Genomic DNA, 15,871 nt, shown 5'->3' on the forward strand with positions numbered 1-15,871 from the left:
TACAATTACATATAAATACATTATATTTTTGTTTGTTTTATTATATAAATTTGACAAACAATTCATTGTTTTGCCCTCAACAATATCTTCACTTTGCTCGATTGCCTTGAAAACAAATTATTTCACTTATGATACAACCTTTAAAAAACCCTTTAACTGTTTAAAAAGAGGGGCTAGTTATAAGATTTAACTAACCAATGCGAGTTTAAGAATGAAGGCAGAAAATGCCCTTAGCCTTTACATCTTTTGTATTTTGGCTTGAGGCACCAACACGTCAAGTTATTTTATATGTATCTGCAAGTAAACATAATTAAATGTTTATTTCTGGTTTGAATTTGTCTTAATGTGCTCTGTTGTCTGAAAAAAAATAATTAAAAATGAAAGAAATTCATTGGAATTCTACACAGAGTTCTCAAAACATGTCTTCAAAATCATTCTGACTTCTACACACACAAAATACATTGAATTTACAGGAGTCACATTGAAAAGAAAAGATTAAACTTAGTAAAAGACTTGACTTAATGGAAGAGTCAATCATATTAAATTTCAATGCAAAATGTACACTTCTTTTATCAATTATTAAATACGTTTAACTTTAAATATCGTGCAAATGCCTACAATAACCAGTGAGAAAATGTTATACAATTTTCATATTATATTAAAAAGATGAGACATCAGAATACAATTTAACGTAATGTTACAATATTGATATTGATTTTCATAATGTAAAAATGTCTCCATATTTAAACAAGTTATTTTATTTAACAACACAATATATAACTATTAAAAAGTTTAAAGTGACAAAAAAAATAGCCAACATGTAAATCTTTCAAATAATTTGAATTAGATGATGCACCGAGTAGTCCAGTGTGTGCATCAAAGTCAAACTTTTTAAGTATCTTACTATAATAATACATTAAACTAAACATTCATTTTAAATTCTCAAACCATTGTCTCAATCCATATAAAATTTACCCTAATTTTTAAGCTGCTCGATAAAAGCTTACAAAAGTTTCACAGTAATCGGATTTCTGAAAATCTACTTTTGGATACTTAAATTGCACAGACATACCGAGATTCCTTGCACTTAATATATTATATGTACTTAAGTATACTTATGTTGAATTTGGCCGGCAGCTCTACCGAGCAGCAAGAGTAGATTAATGCCGTTATCACTCCACAAGAGTAACCGACTAACAGTAAGCGACCCAAACGGCCGGTCGAAAACGGGAAGACGTAAGCAGAGAACTACAAGTACTCTAGAGCAGCCGGCCAAATTTGCCATTAATATACTTAAGCAAACTGTTGCTAGACTACAATTAGTCTGGTAATATTTGCTTACATATACGCAAAAGAAAATCTGGCCAGATTTTTAAGTTCGCAGACCAGAACGGCCAAATTACCACAAGAAATTGGCACGTATTTGTCAAACACCGGATGCATTTTGTCACGCACTTAACTACTACGAAATGCATTGCGGTAGTGCATCGATTCCACATCCGGATGCACGGATGCTTAACGAAACTATACTTATGCAACATTAGAGGACAGGAGCATGTCGTATACGGGTGCATTATGCATATATCAGTTAACTAATTACAGATAGGATTTATACATTACCTCTATCCATAACTAGAGTCAACAATTAATACATTATTGAATTTTTCACAATAAATAAAGCCCGCAACTGGTCAAAGTCTACTATTGATTTTTCCTGGAATTTGCGGGGCGTAAACATCCAACAAATATTGCATTTTCTAGCTTTATTGTTACATTTTCGACAAGTAATAAGCGGAAAGACGAAATGTTATTCGCATTTTCTTAAATTAATATACCATTTCTATATATAAAAAGCATTATTTCCTGTCCGTAAGCGCTTCGTAAGAACAAAAGCAATATTAAATGAGATGAATTCCGTTTATTCCACGCTGCAACGGTTAAGATTGCCATAGCAACGTGTTAGGAGGCAAATGACAATTTGGACATCCTGTACGCCTTCGTTACAGCGTATAAAATAATACATTTTTGTATATTAAAAAGGCAGCACTCGAGTATATTCTCCCCCCCAAGAATATCGGTTGCGCGACCTCGCATGCAGAAGGGGTGCTAAACGTCACGTGTCGCGGCCGAGCCTGCTGCAGTGCGGTCGGATTTCGCATCCAACCGACACGCCATTACGTCACGGGCACGCGATACCGCACGATATCGAAACCGGAAGTTGTAAGAGAAGCGTATACAGCGGATCCAGGCGAAACAATATAATTAAGTTAATGTCGTCACTTCCGTAAATATCCTTTGTAGGGCGGGTGACTTTTTGTGACAATTAAGAGCGTTAGCGACGGGAAAAAAAAACTAAAAAATAATAGGCCAATGACGTGTTGTATTTTATAAATTTGAATTTTAAGAGTAGAAAAATCCGACCAATAGGAGATGGTCTTATAAATCACGAGCATCGAAAAAGATCCAATAGGAACAATTTAACTTAAAGACGGAAATACGCCTAAACTTTAAATTTTACGTTGCGTAATTTATAGAATTTTAAAAAAATATAAACCAATAGGACACTTGTTTTTAAATTACGTCATTCAAAATTTAAAAAAAAAACGGAAAAAATCTGAGCCAATAGGAATAATTCGTCAATTACGCCGTTTAAAAATTCGAAAATTAAACTATATTAATTAATATTAAAAATATATTTTTAAACTTGTCCGCTGACGTCACTTCCCGAAAATTTACGGAAATTTGTCGGCCGATAATAAAAGAACTAAAAAAAAAAAAAAAACACAACGTCGACTTCCGAGAATTTCCTATGAGTCCATATTACAACAATTGTCGGTGAAACTGGCTAATGCCATTTTAACCTGTTCCAAGCTGAGTCAATATTGCGAAAGTACTGTACGTTCGTGTTTCTGTACGTCAAACACAAAAGAAAAATTATCATTCGATTCAGCACTTTCATATTTGTTAGTGTGTACCTGCTAAACGTAGCCGCACGTGGGACGTTTCGCGTGAAAAATCGAGTTAAATCCCCTTTTTTACGCGATAAGAAACAAAGAGAATTTCAGTAACGGGTGGCAATCTTCGGCCGGAAGTTCGAACAACACCGTTACGGACAGACACGCGGCAATCTCTAGCATATATATTCGGAGGGACATTTGTAATGCGGTGATAAGCACTTTTCTGTAGATGTACTCGCATATACATTTTAAAATAAATATTTGTATAAAGTAATTAACAAAAATTAAAGTTTTATCTAGAAACTAGAATCATCCCGTATAAAAGTCGATGTTTTCCTGTAATAATTTCGTGCCGTTTAGTGATTTTTTTTTTTCGTCCGAAAAATGAGTAATCGGAATTCCTTTCGGCAGAATCCCCGTGACTTTTTTACCTTTACGTGTAATGACACACGTAAAAAATCGATACAGGAACGTAACGATAAACGTTCACGAAATGATCCTTCCCTTCTACGGGCAGACAAACAAACAGATCATTTCCTTCGGCTCGACTGAAAGCCAGCTTAGTAAAAGGAAGACTGATTTGGCTCTATACTCGTAAACACTTCTCTACCGGAAGCGGAAGTTGTGGACACGAAAAAGGGCACTCCCGTCACGTGTCGTCCCTGCAGAACGTCGCGCGAGTTCGCTTCGTAATAATTTAATAAAATTTTACGCGAGTTGCATAGAAATTACGCTAATTAAATAGATAAATAAGCAATTATTCAGCACTCCGCTGTAGAATGAAACATGTTCAATTTTCCCTGGCGAAATTCCACTTTCGAGATGAGAACTGAAGGGGAGAAAAAGGAAAATAATCATTTGCAATTCTCAGCTGAGTGAACATTTTCAATGTTACTAAACGAATGAACTCTCGTATACACGACTCGGTGCGCGTATTGATTTTTTGGTTTGTGTGCTGCTAGAATGCTGTGAACACTTACTGACGACTCTCCAACAAAACTCGAACGATTCGAAATTACAGAAGCGTGACTTTTGTGTATAATCTTCGCATTAACGGAGTAATTAATTATGTTTTTTTAAAACAGTTTTTTGCAAGATTAAAAAAGGAAAGCGAAGTGATTAATAAAAATAAATGGCTCGGAAGTAATATCATCATCATAAATATATATTTAAAAAAAAAACTTTCTAACATCGTAAACATTAGAATATTTTTGATATATTTTTCACAAACTACTTTAAAATTTAATAATTTTTCTATAAATAAATAATACTATTTTTTGGTAAAACGATTAGTTCTTATGAAAGCTAAGCATGAGAAATTCGTGTTGAAGTTGAAATTACATTATAAAAATATATATATATATATATATATATATCTACACATTTGTCCACCTTTTAGACAAACGTTCGACATGTAAAAGTGCATTTGCAACGATCGATATCGCGATCGATCGGTTTGAACGTACCTTTACGTACCATTAGGAGAGGTAAGTCATGAAATCGAACATGATAAAGCGATAAACTAAACTAATAAAAGTAATAATTTTTTTCCAAAAAGAAAAAAAAAATACCGAGAAACTCAAAAATTCACAAATATAAAAGTTTCTACACAAAATCTCTTCAAATTTCCAACTGTTTAAACTGCCTGCAGATTAATTTTTGGTGTTTTTTTTTAATTGAATAATTAGAAAACGCTTCACGAAAGGCACAGAAAATAGAACAGGATTTAATTATTATTATTATTATTTAATCAGTGGAATATTAACAAATATCTTTAAAACATTCCCACAAAAATCCCACACAGTAAAACCTGTCCAAAAGGGAACCTTAATAAAACGGAAAAAATATTCGGTCCTGTACCATACATGTTTATTGTATATTTAAATAAGCATACATTTAAATTATTTACCCATAGTAAGACTGGTTTATGAACAATTCGATTATTTTCAGGAGAGTGAAACTTTTTAAATCATGATCGATTTAAAAAATATATATGCACATATATATATACTAGCAGGTAGGCCCGGCGTTGCTCGGGCAAAAGTAACGATAGCGAAGATTAAGATTATTACGTTATAGTCACAAAAGAAAGAGAGTAATTTCATCAACAAACTAAGTATTTCTAAAGAAAGATCGAATTTGAAAATCGATGTTCTAATATTGTTCGATTTTCACGACGTGTTCTGATTATATCGTTCGATTTTCATCGAATGTTCTAAAGAAGAAAAGTCGAGAAAAACCGAACTAGTGTGCGTTCTCGTGACGTACCCTAACTATGTACCAAATTTCAACTTTCAACTCTTAACCGTTTGGGCTCTTAACATTTCCATTGTTACGTGACACCTCCATTCTTCACACTTCCATTGTTGATGGAAGTCTTAAGATTTAATCCTGTCCCTCTCCCCCGTGGGGAGGAATTTCGAAAAACCCCTTCTTAGTGTGCGTTCTTGGGACGTGCCCTGTGTACCAAATTTCAACTTTCAACTCTTAACCGTTTGGGCTCTGCACTGATTATCATTATCATCATCATCATCATCAACTCGTCTCGATTATATATATAGATATAGGTAAAAAAATTAAAACAAGTAAATTAAGTGCATTGGCTTGAAGATATAAAAGTTTCTTTAAAATGAAAAAAAAAAGCCCATTTCAGACATTTTTGATTACTCAATTTAAATTGCATTCTTTTTATTACAAAGTGCAAGTTTTTAACGAAGAAAAAGAATGAGTTTTCTACAGCACTCAATTACTTTTTCTCTTATACAATATTCACTTTACTTATTTTTCAAACAAAAGATAAATATATATCTCTTATTCTATTATTATTATTATCACCAGTTCTTGATAATTTCTTTTATACAATTCTCATCAGCTATTTTTTCTCATGCTAAGTATTTCTTACTGTATATTTAGATAGTAGGTGGATTAATTGGACGGGTCAACCAACAATCTAGGGCCAACCTATCCAGGAAAATTTATGAGCCAACTTGAGATCCCTAAAACTCTTGCTTTTACTGCCTTGACCATATGGCCTAACTAGTATTTACAGTTTCTATTGTATTATTTAATCCCACTTTTAAAAAAACACAAACCTTAAATTCCTTTAAAGAAACTAAAAAAAATTCAAAGACTCTTCTCTTTCTTTAGCCAATGCTTTTCTCACCATCAATACTTAATTAAACAAATCATGTAGAGATTTCAAGAAATTCACTAATTTCTAGCATTCTCCACAAATTTTAACTTAATTTTTCAAAATTTAATTATTAACTGAATAAATTTTCAATTAAAACTGGTTAATTATATGAATAAACATCATGTTTCTACTATATCAATATTAAAGTTTAAATTTAAATACATCTATATCATAAAAAATATTATATATTAAAGGGGGGGAATCTCCATTTTGAAATTACAAAATATAAATTGGAAGAGATAGATTGCATTAATTTGTACAGAAAAAATGAGTAGACACAATCACTTTCTGGATATTTGAGGAGCAGCATGGTAAAGTTTTCAATTCTGAACAAAAGCTAAGCTTCCTTCTTCCAATTCGTATTATTAAATTAAACTACTTTATGTTGTTACAACAGAAGAGAGTAAATACATCCGGTAGCAATTTGATTAATGCATTTGACACAGATTCAGAAGATGCGTGTGCAATTCCTTCTCAATCAAACCACTTTGATATATAAATGTAACACAGTTAATGTACTAAAACATCTAACATTTATAGTTCAATTTTGAATAGTGAGCATGTGGATATTTTCACAATAATCTAACCTTAGGCTTAATTCAAAAGTCGGAGGTTAGCTTTGAAAAGATAATTCAGAAGAGAGCAAATATCACTTTATTGTATATATAAAATTTATACAATCATCATCCTTTCAAAAGGTGCACCAACACTAGTCTAAATTAAGCAGTTTTGTGCATTTTCCTTCATATATTTTTAAGAAACATTCAGAGTATGATTCTTTTCTGATCACAATATTCTCAAACTTGCAACAACTATATAGCAAAAGAAATTATTCTTTAATAAAGAATTTTTAATTATCATTATGCTTAAAATACTTGAAAATATTGTACAAAGATGTATAAAAAAGTATTAATCTACAGTAAATCTACAATGTAGTTCAATGTATTGTAGATTTGTAATCTACAATTACAAATCTACAATACATTTATAATGATTGCATTGCAAAATGGGTTTTAAAAATGTTCCAGATTTACAATCATATTACAAAATTCCTAATTCCATTACAATACCATACCATCACTTAAAATCGGATTTATCTCTTACCGAGAAAACCTTCGACCGAGAAAGATATTTAATGTTCTCGATTTGGAAAACAAACATCGGTAGGATACTAAGTCTGTGTAATGCAGGTGTTGCAGATAAAGTAGACAATACATTGTTAAAATGATGACCCTACTTTAGAGTAGTAATAGTGAAATATGCAAAAACATTTTCTACAGAGAAAAAGTAAAAGCTTCAATTTCTGCAACTTTTACATTGGTAAATTCACAAAGTTTCTTTAAAGAACCCAACTTTTACTAAATTTTTATAATTATTTTTGAGTAGAAAATTAATTAATAAAATTTGATGTAGAGCTAATGCTATATCTCCAAGCCAAATTTCTTGATAAATGATTTTTAAACTTAAAAAAAAAAATCTATAAAATTTGGTATTATCTAAAAGTTTAATTTAATATAAAATATTGCTTTGAATTGATTCAATTTATAAATCTATTCCTTACATAGAGAAGTACCGATTAAAACACTAATCGAAATTAAGTGACAAACAGTTTTTTCTGCTTCCTTATAGAGGATAAACAAGGAAATGGAAAGGATAATTAACTTAAGTTTATTTTTTAAAAGCTTTTAAAAATTGTTTTACTAAATGACTTTACAAATTAGTCATTTAAAAAGTTTATTCAAGTAATTGGTTTTATAAATTATTTTACAAATTACTCATTTAAAATGTATTTAATCTAAGTGGGTTAGACTAAGAACATTTCTAAGAATGTACAGAATAAAGGGAGAGGATGTGATTAAATTTAGATGATTAATCAAATGACTTCAACTTAAAAAAATCTCTTGCAAATGGACTTTTGTAATTCTATAAGTTGTGCCTTCACGTAATAAAAATTCAAATCAATACACGATATTGTCCAAAAGTCATTCAACCAAGATATATTTTAAAATTATTAAAACTTGTTTTAAACAGTCATTTTATGATCTATTTACTTTGCTGGAAGCAACTGAACGATGAGCAGCTTTCCGAACTAGTTTTAACTGTTCTTTAAAAAAAATATGTCGGACTTTTGAACCATCCTGTATGTGTAAACTTATAAGAAACGAACAATTATTTTATTGACATTGTCACAATGCTAGACTGCCATTTTAAATCATATTTTTAATTTTTTTAATTTAAAATATATGCCCTCCACCTTCAAATTAGCAGCGTCATGCCCCTGTACATCAGACTTTTCCTTTAGCAATTGAGCCGTGCTGGCCATCTATCTAACTCCTTTCAGGAGAAAATTTTTAAACCAAAATAACTTGACTTCCAATTTGCATCGGAAGTTTGTGTCAAGTTAGTTGGGGTCACCTGCCCCTAAGATTTCCATGTCTGATCTTGTCTTTCATCTATCTAACTCTGTTCTTCAGATTAAGAAAAGGTGGATGGACGACAGTAGGAATTTATAGGTCTACAACTTTTTCAAATTGCAGCCCAATTAAAATTAAATTTAAAAAATCTCAAAGTAATGCTTATATAAACAATCAATCAACTACAGGAGTTCAGTGGTTTTATCCACTTTATAATTGGAGGGTACTTCTTGGGCTGCAATTTGAAAAAATTGTAGACCTATAAATTTCCACCGTCATCCGTCTGTCTCTGTCCTTCCTTAATCTCGAGAACAGTTAGATAGATGAAAGACGAGACCAGACATGGAAATCATAAGAGAAAGAAGACCAGATTAACTATATGTAAACTTCCAATTTGTACTGCAAGTCACGTTATTTCAATTCAAAAATTTTTCCCTGAACGAAGTTAGATACATAGCCAGCATGACTAGTGCTATCAGGAAAAGAATAATGCACAGGGGCAAAACACTACTACACTCCATGCAGGCAAAAGTTATGTGATACCTGTTGAAGTAATGGCATAATGGTGCATATATTTCGTACTATATCATTGTTGCAGTAATTCAGTGAATATAATATATATATTTTTTTAAATTATGTCCTTTTTCATAAGAATTATACTTACTTAATTATTTTGTTAAATGTTTCCAATAAATGGCACTACATGTAAAGCCAGCAGTCAAATATACACAGAAATTAATCAACATATAGAAATCCAATCAATAATTTAGGGTGGGATGTATAACAGTACGTCATCTAAGTCAGTAGTATTTAAATGTAACTGCCAAGTTTTGTTGCAATTGGTCAAATGGCTAAAGTGTGCATAGCAAACAAACAAACATACATCCTCATTTATATATACATAGATGACATCTCTTGCCAATGAAATATATTAATTATACTTCAAATTACATTAGGATATTTTAAACTTTGTATGTCAGATTGAGTCTAAATTTATTAATTGAAACATTTATGAGAAATCAAGCAATGGAATTAAAGAAAATAATAGATGTGAGATGAGAAAATAATCGATGAGATCATGGGTATATTTTACAGCTATGCTGAAACAGCAGGCATTTTGTTTAACATTTCAATACAAAGTAAGTTAAAATATTTTTGTATTTTAAAAGATGCATCATTACAAAAGAATCTCTTATTGAAAGAAATTGTTTATTGAGCTGCAATATGAAAAAATTGTAGATCTATAAATTTCCACTGTCGTCCATTGTCTGTCCTTAATCTTGAGAATAAAGTTAGATAGATGAAAGCCAAGACCAGATATAAAAAGGTTAGGGACAGGAGGCCCGATTAACTACGTACGAACTTCCAGTATGAACCAGAAGTCACGTTATTTCAATTAATAAAATTTTTCCTGAAAGGAGTTAGATGACTGGCACAGACTATTGCTAACAGAAAACTATGATGTACAAGAAAAAAAGCACTATTAATTTGAGATGGAGAGCATATATTTTAAATTAAAAAATTATTAAAAACATGATTATAACTTGATGCTCAACATTGTGATGATGTCACAATAAATAATTGATTATTAAAAAATGAGCAGTTATGTATAACAGATGTATATCATTCATTAAAACTTCTATTGATAATATTAATGTCATAATAAAAACTGAAAAAATAATAATTGATCAAAACAACTACTTTTGCTATTTAAGTGATGATAAATAGATCCAAAACTTAAGAGTGGAAAATAATTGAGGGATGATTAAAAATATTTTAGGAAAAAAAATTTGTTTATAACAACAAAAATATCATACTGAGAGATATTTTCATGCTAAGGTGACTATAAATAGTAATCAATGTCAGTAATGACAGAAACAGAATGTACAGTACCGTACATTACATTTAATGAAACTGTTTCTTATAGCTATTTAAACTTTATTTTTTTATAAAAATATGAGGTTGTGTGCAGTTATACAATTGGCAATTTCTAGACAGTTGCCTAAGAGCCATTATATACAGGAATTACCAAAAACTTGTCAGTTTTCAAGCTACAAGTTCAATCATCTGTATTTCAGTTAACTGCTCTACTAGGTTAAAACTTAATCTTTCCTATAAAAAATTAATCAATGTTGCTCAATGTTGTCAATTCTACTAAAGTGTGGATAGCTCAGTCAAAAACAAGAACTAAAAGTGAGATACACATTTATGTATTTTTGATGGTTTCAGATAAAATCATGATGGTAGACAAATAAGTCTATAGTATGAAAAGAACATGTTTTCCAAAGACGATCTTGGTAAGATTACACAAAGGAAAAGAGTTGAATAAAATCATGAATGCATTTATAATCTCATTTAGAACTCCAATATGTTTCCAAATTGACTTTTAAACATAGAATATACCATAATTTCATGCAGATAACTTACAAGTTTTCTGCGAGAAATTATAATGTGTATATGCTGTATTTCCTCATTTCTAATTCATTTTAAATGTCCAAAACAAAAGTTCACCTTACAGTCAGGGGCACCTTTTGTTTACTCCAAAACAACAATCAACAGTTATTGGAAATAAATTACATAGAGTATTATACTCCAATAACATACTTTAGCATTACTCCTAAATGGTTACATCAGCTCAAGTGGACTTTGCTTTATGAAAAAGTTTTAATTACAAGTTCATTAACTTTTAAAATGTCATCAAGATAACATTAAAATAGCATTAAAACAAAAGTAATTATAAATGTAAAATAAATAGAAACAAAGCTTAGAAACAGAAACATTATCCCTATTTCATTGTACTTTTATTCATTTTTTACTAACTTGTTACTTAGAATCTTAAAATTAGTTTTATTATTTCAAAATCATGTCTCTTAGAATCGAACAATAACATTTATTCATAGTTTTTAAAATTTAAATAAAGCTATTAAAAAAAATAATAATCTTAAAAATTTTACTCAATAAAAATTCAAGAAATTCTTTTTATTCCTGTAAATATCTGACATTTAAGAAAAATTATTAATATGAATACAAGTCAGTGTAGGATCACACGTCAAATAAATTTAACATTATTTGTACAAGATATCTATCAGGAACTAAACTAGAAATTTCAAATAATCTTATCTGATCAGTGAAATACTATTTCAATACCACATAATTCAGCAAAAGATGTTTAATTAATCTTCAATTACATTAAATGAAACCAAGTTTATTTTAATTTTCACAAAGTTTTTATATTATAAAGACAAAACTTTTTAATAAATGAATTTTTTTTAATTTAAAAAATTTAATATGTTACTATCTATTGTTAATAATAATAATGTTATATAATTGAATAATTTTACAGAAACCAGAAAAGTAGGATGAACAGGATATGAGTCAGTCTTAACTTGAAACTAAGTACACTATGAGCAATTATTTATTGTGGCATCATCACAATGCCAGGCTACAATTTTTTTTATCATGTATTTAATTTATTTCATTTAAAATATATGCTCTCCACCTCAAATTAGTACTGTCTTACCCCTGTACATCATACTTTTCCTTTAACAACAGAGTCATACCAGTCATCTAACACCTTTCAGGAGAAAATTTTAAATTGAAATAACGTAACTTCCAATGCATACTAAAGTTCATATATAGTTAATCAGGGCAGCCTGTCCCTGAGGTTTCCTGGTCTCGTATTTCATCTATCTAACCGTTCTCAAGATTAAAGAAAGAAAGAAAGAAAGATAGACGACAGTGGGAATTTATAAGTCTACAATTTTTTCAAATTGCAACCCAACTAAACTTATATAAACGGCAACATAAACATGTTGAAAATGTCACGTAGTATTAACTCATTTAACAAAACCATTCAATGAATGAGTTTGTACACGTGACATTTTCAGCATTCTGAAAAGCGCATTTCCAATTATACTAATGAAACATTCAGATCCAAATTACAACCAGAACCAGCACAAAAACTGCCAATTTGAAGTTATTTTTGTCCAAATTCTGAAAAGAGATGAAAATCACATACATACATTACACCAAAAGTTACAATTACAAAACTCATCAATATCCAATTTGTATAAACATGGTTATACCAAATAAAAATAATTTATTAATTTATGAATTATTGATTAATTTTTCATTACTTGATTTTTATGGTGCTAATTGAATATTTTTATGATTAATTTATCGCTATAAATTTTGTTATTACAATTTAAAAATTCATTAAAAATTAATTTATTTAAGATTAAAATTTTTAAAAATTCAGCTTCAATTGATAAAGTTAGATTATACAGGCACTCCCTACTTACAAATGTTCAACTTAAACTTTCAGACTTACAAACAATTTGACCATATGTCTAAAATTTAAATTCTGTGCAGATTCTGAACTTCTCTTGCTGCTAGTGGAGTGCGTTGAAGTCGGTCTTCAGCCGGTAATAAAATTTTAATGAATAACTAACGTAGACCAATTTCTATTGTGTATCGTCATTTTTCATTTTTGTGCAACTTCTGACATTCTATCCCTGCTCATTGGCAATATTGGAGTAACGTTTTTCACTGTTCTTTACAATTTTTATAAACTTACAATTAGTGCTTCAAAAATGCATCCAAAACATAATAATAAATTTAAGTGGAGATAAATGCAAGAAGTGTTGCACTGTTATTGTGGAAATTAAATCGGACATTATAAAACTAAGAGTGTTAGGTGAAAAAACCACATTTAAAACACTCGCTACTAAATAGTAACGAGTGTTTTAAATGAGCATAACATATTCTATTAAGTATACACGGAAGTTCAAACACTGACAATAAACGGTTATTCTGCGTACAAATGTAATTTTTAGGTTAGTTTTCAACTTACGACAAAACCTCAGGAACCTAACCAGTTCGTAAGTAGGAGAGACCTGTATTTAAGAACTAGTTTGTTCTTTTATTTCTTGATTAATATAGTAACCGATAATTTTCTATTTAGTGCTTTTTTGTTTAAAGAATTGTTTTTAATCTAATATTTTTCAAAATCTGAGAGAATCAGCATTTAAATTTGAGAACTGGTGAAGATAGTCCCTTCACAGAATTTGATATTGCATCTTCATATAGTTATCTCAAGATTCTATATGCAGTTTCTAATAATATATCATCTGAAAATCACAGACACATTAAAAATTAAATTCTTAAAATTTTACCTCGGCAAAGAAATCTTCCATAAATCCTGACCCATGACTATCTTCCACAGTAACTGTCACCTCATCATCTCCTTGAGCCTAAAATTTAGTTAAAATAAATAGTTTTAACTGATTCACAGTATAATATATATCATATTACATTTGATATATTCTATTATTCTATAAAATTATAAATTTTCTATGTAATATAGAATCTTAATTTATAATTAGTCCATTGTTAGCTTATTAATAATGCAAAGTCTTATTGAACAGGTCAGTTTGTTCTTTTGTTTAGACAGTTACCATGTCCTGTCCTTAATATTAAATTTACAATGTATAATAATTCAAATTTTTATTTGATATATAATAGTTTACCTATTTCTTATAAATGAAATTTAAGATAAAGATATCAGAACACATCCGGTATCACAGAGTTATAGTTACAAGTCAGTGGGGCATATCCCCATTAGTATCTCAGCTTATCTTTGTATAAATGAAAAAAAGCTCTGCAAATACAGAAGTAAATAAAAATATGAACACGAACTACACATAGCATAACCCAACTTTATATCAATTAAGTCACCTCAACTCAATTAACATTATACTGTTTGATAATATTTAAACTAAAAAATCAATAACAACCTCCAATGCAAAGTTTAGTTTATCATAAAAACAAATCCTACGTCCTAGTACTTTCAAACTAAAGAGCAAAAAATACTAGGATATTGTTAAGAATGTGTTTTTATGATAGACTAAAACTGAATTTTATACTGTAATTTGATATTTTATTTTTTCAATACATGACTTACATAATGCAGTATTTAGTGCAATACAAAATTTATTGTACTAAAATATTATATGAGACACATTTATATAAATTAAATCTTTAGTTAAAATTGATTTAACAAATTATTGCAAAACAAAATAAAATACTTTTTGCTAATTTGTATATTTAAAATTTAATCTATTCCTGAACATAATGAAGTGGTAATTTCTAATGTTAAATTAATTTATTCGACACAGTTTCCATTACATTACATATCAAATTTTGTCGTTTCTTTTCTTTCCTTATTTTTTTAGCCATTTATATATTAAAATAAAATGAAAATTCGAAAAGTATATAAAACTTATTTTAATTGTTTACAAAACTCCAAAAAGTTAAGTACAGTACATCAAATACATTAGTCATGTCGGCAAAAAATTTGTAAGACAGCCTATTACAGTTTTATAACAACACAGATTAATATTTAAACATTAAAAAAGAAAAAATTTTCAGAACTTAAACCACAATTTTCTTGGAATTCAAGCTATGATTGATCAGCATGAAATTATTAAATACAAGCAATTCAAGCTTTCAAGCTTTTTGGTTCATCTTTGTAGACAAAATTATTAAATTATATATACTTGGAATGTGTTTTGGAGGGGGAACCCTCTCCAAAGCGCATTCCAAGTATCAATAATTTAATTTAATCATTCTAAGTATCAATAATAATTTAACATACCCTAGAAATAGAAATTTATACCCCTAAAGATAAGCCAGGAATGTTTACAACTTATTTTAAAACTTTTTAATTTATTTAATGTTTATAAAATTTCAAAAATATAACAAAGTAAAATGGCCAACGTCTACACAAAACAAAAAAGAAAAAAAAGGAAATGCTAGATTATCACATCAAACTGTAAAATTTACTCCATAGAAAACCATAAAGAAAAAGGAATAATAATGAATGCCTACAAAATATTATTTTCTTAGGAAAAGTAAGAAATAAAATATGATTTTAGAAAGCAAAGAATGTCTATAGATCTATTGCTAACTATCCTTATTTTGCATAGAAAATTACCAGAAATAGAAAAAACTCTCTCACTTACTACTGAGCTGGGGTTTAATCGTATGTAAAACACTAAATAGTAAATTAAATTTTTCATTCTTCTGTTTGTACCCTCTAATACTAAAAACTGTTTTATTAGTGTCTTAGGGCTGGATGAAGTCACCTTTTCAGGTTCTCGAAGATATTTATGTATTGATTTTTCCATAGCATTTTTTAAAGCTATGGCTTGATTTTCTTCTTTGCCACTTTTTAACCATTGCAGTCATCTTCTATAGCAGGGCTTCCCAAACTGTGCGTCACGAGACGATACCCACAGGTCGCCTGC

General features: G+C 29.4%; 1 protein-coding gene across 4 annotated transcripts in view; it reads right to left on the reverse strand.

The window, feature by feature from the left end:
• LOC136983911 (syntaxin-1A-like) overlaps nucleotides 1-15,871 on the reverse strand; it is a 37,697-nt gene that overhangs the window by 8,525 nt on the left and 13,301 nt on the right. For all 4 annotated transcript variants that reach the window (XM_067280801.1, XM_067280803.1, XM_067280800.1 and 1 more), the window contains one exon: nucleotides 13,739-13,816. In XM_067280801.1, the coding sequence (XP_067136902.1) occupies nucleotides 13,739-13,816 (78 nt within the window). The remainder of the gene's footprint in view (nucleotides 1-13,738; nucleotides 13,817-15,871) is intronic.

This window comes from Centruroides vittatus, unplaced genomic scaffold (genome assembly GCF_030686945.1).
Source record: "Centruroides vittatus isolate TY-2023 unplaced genomic scaffold, ASM3068694v2 contig_891, whole genome shotgun sequence".
In the NCBI taxonomy this organism is placed as follows: Eukaryota; Metazoa; Arthropoda; class Arachnida; order Scorpiones; family Buthidae; genus Centruroides; species Centruroides vittatus.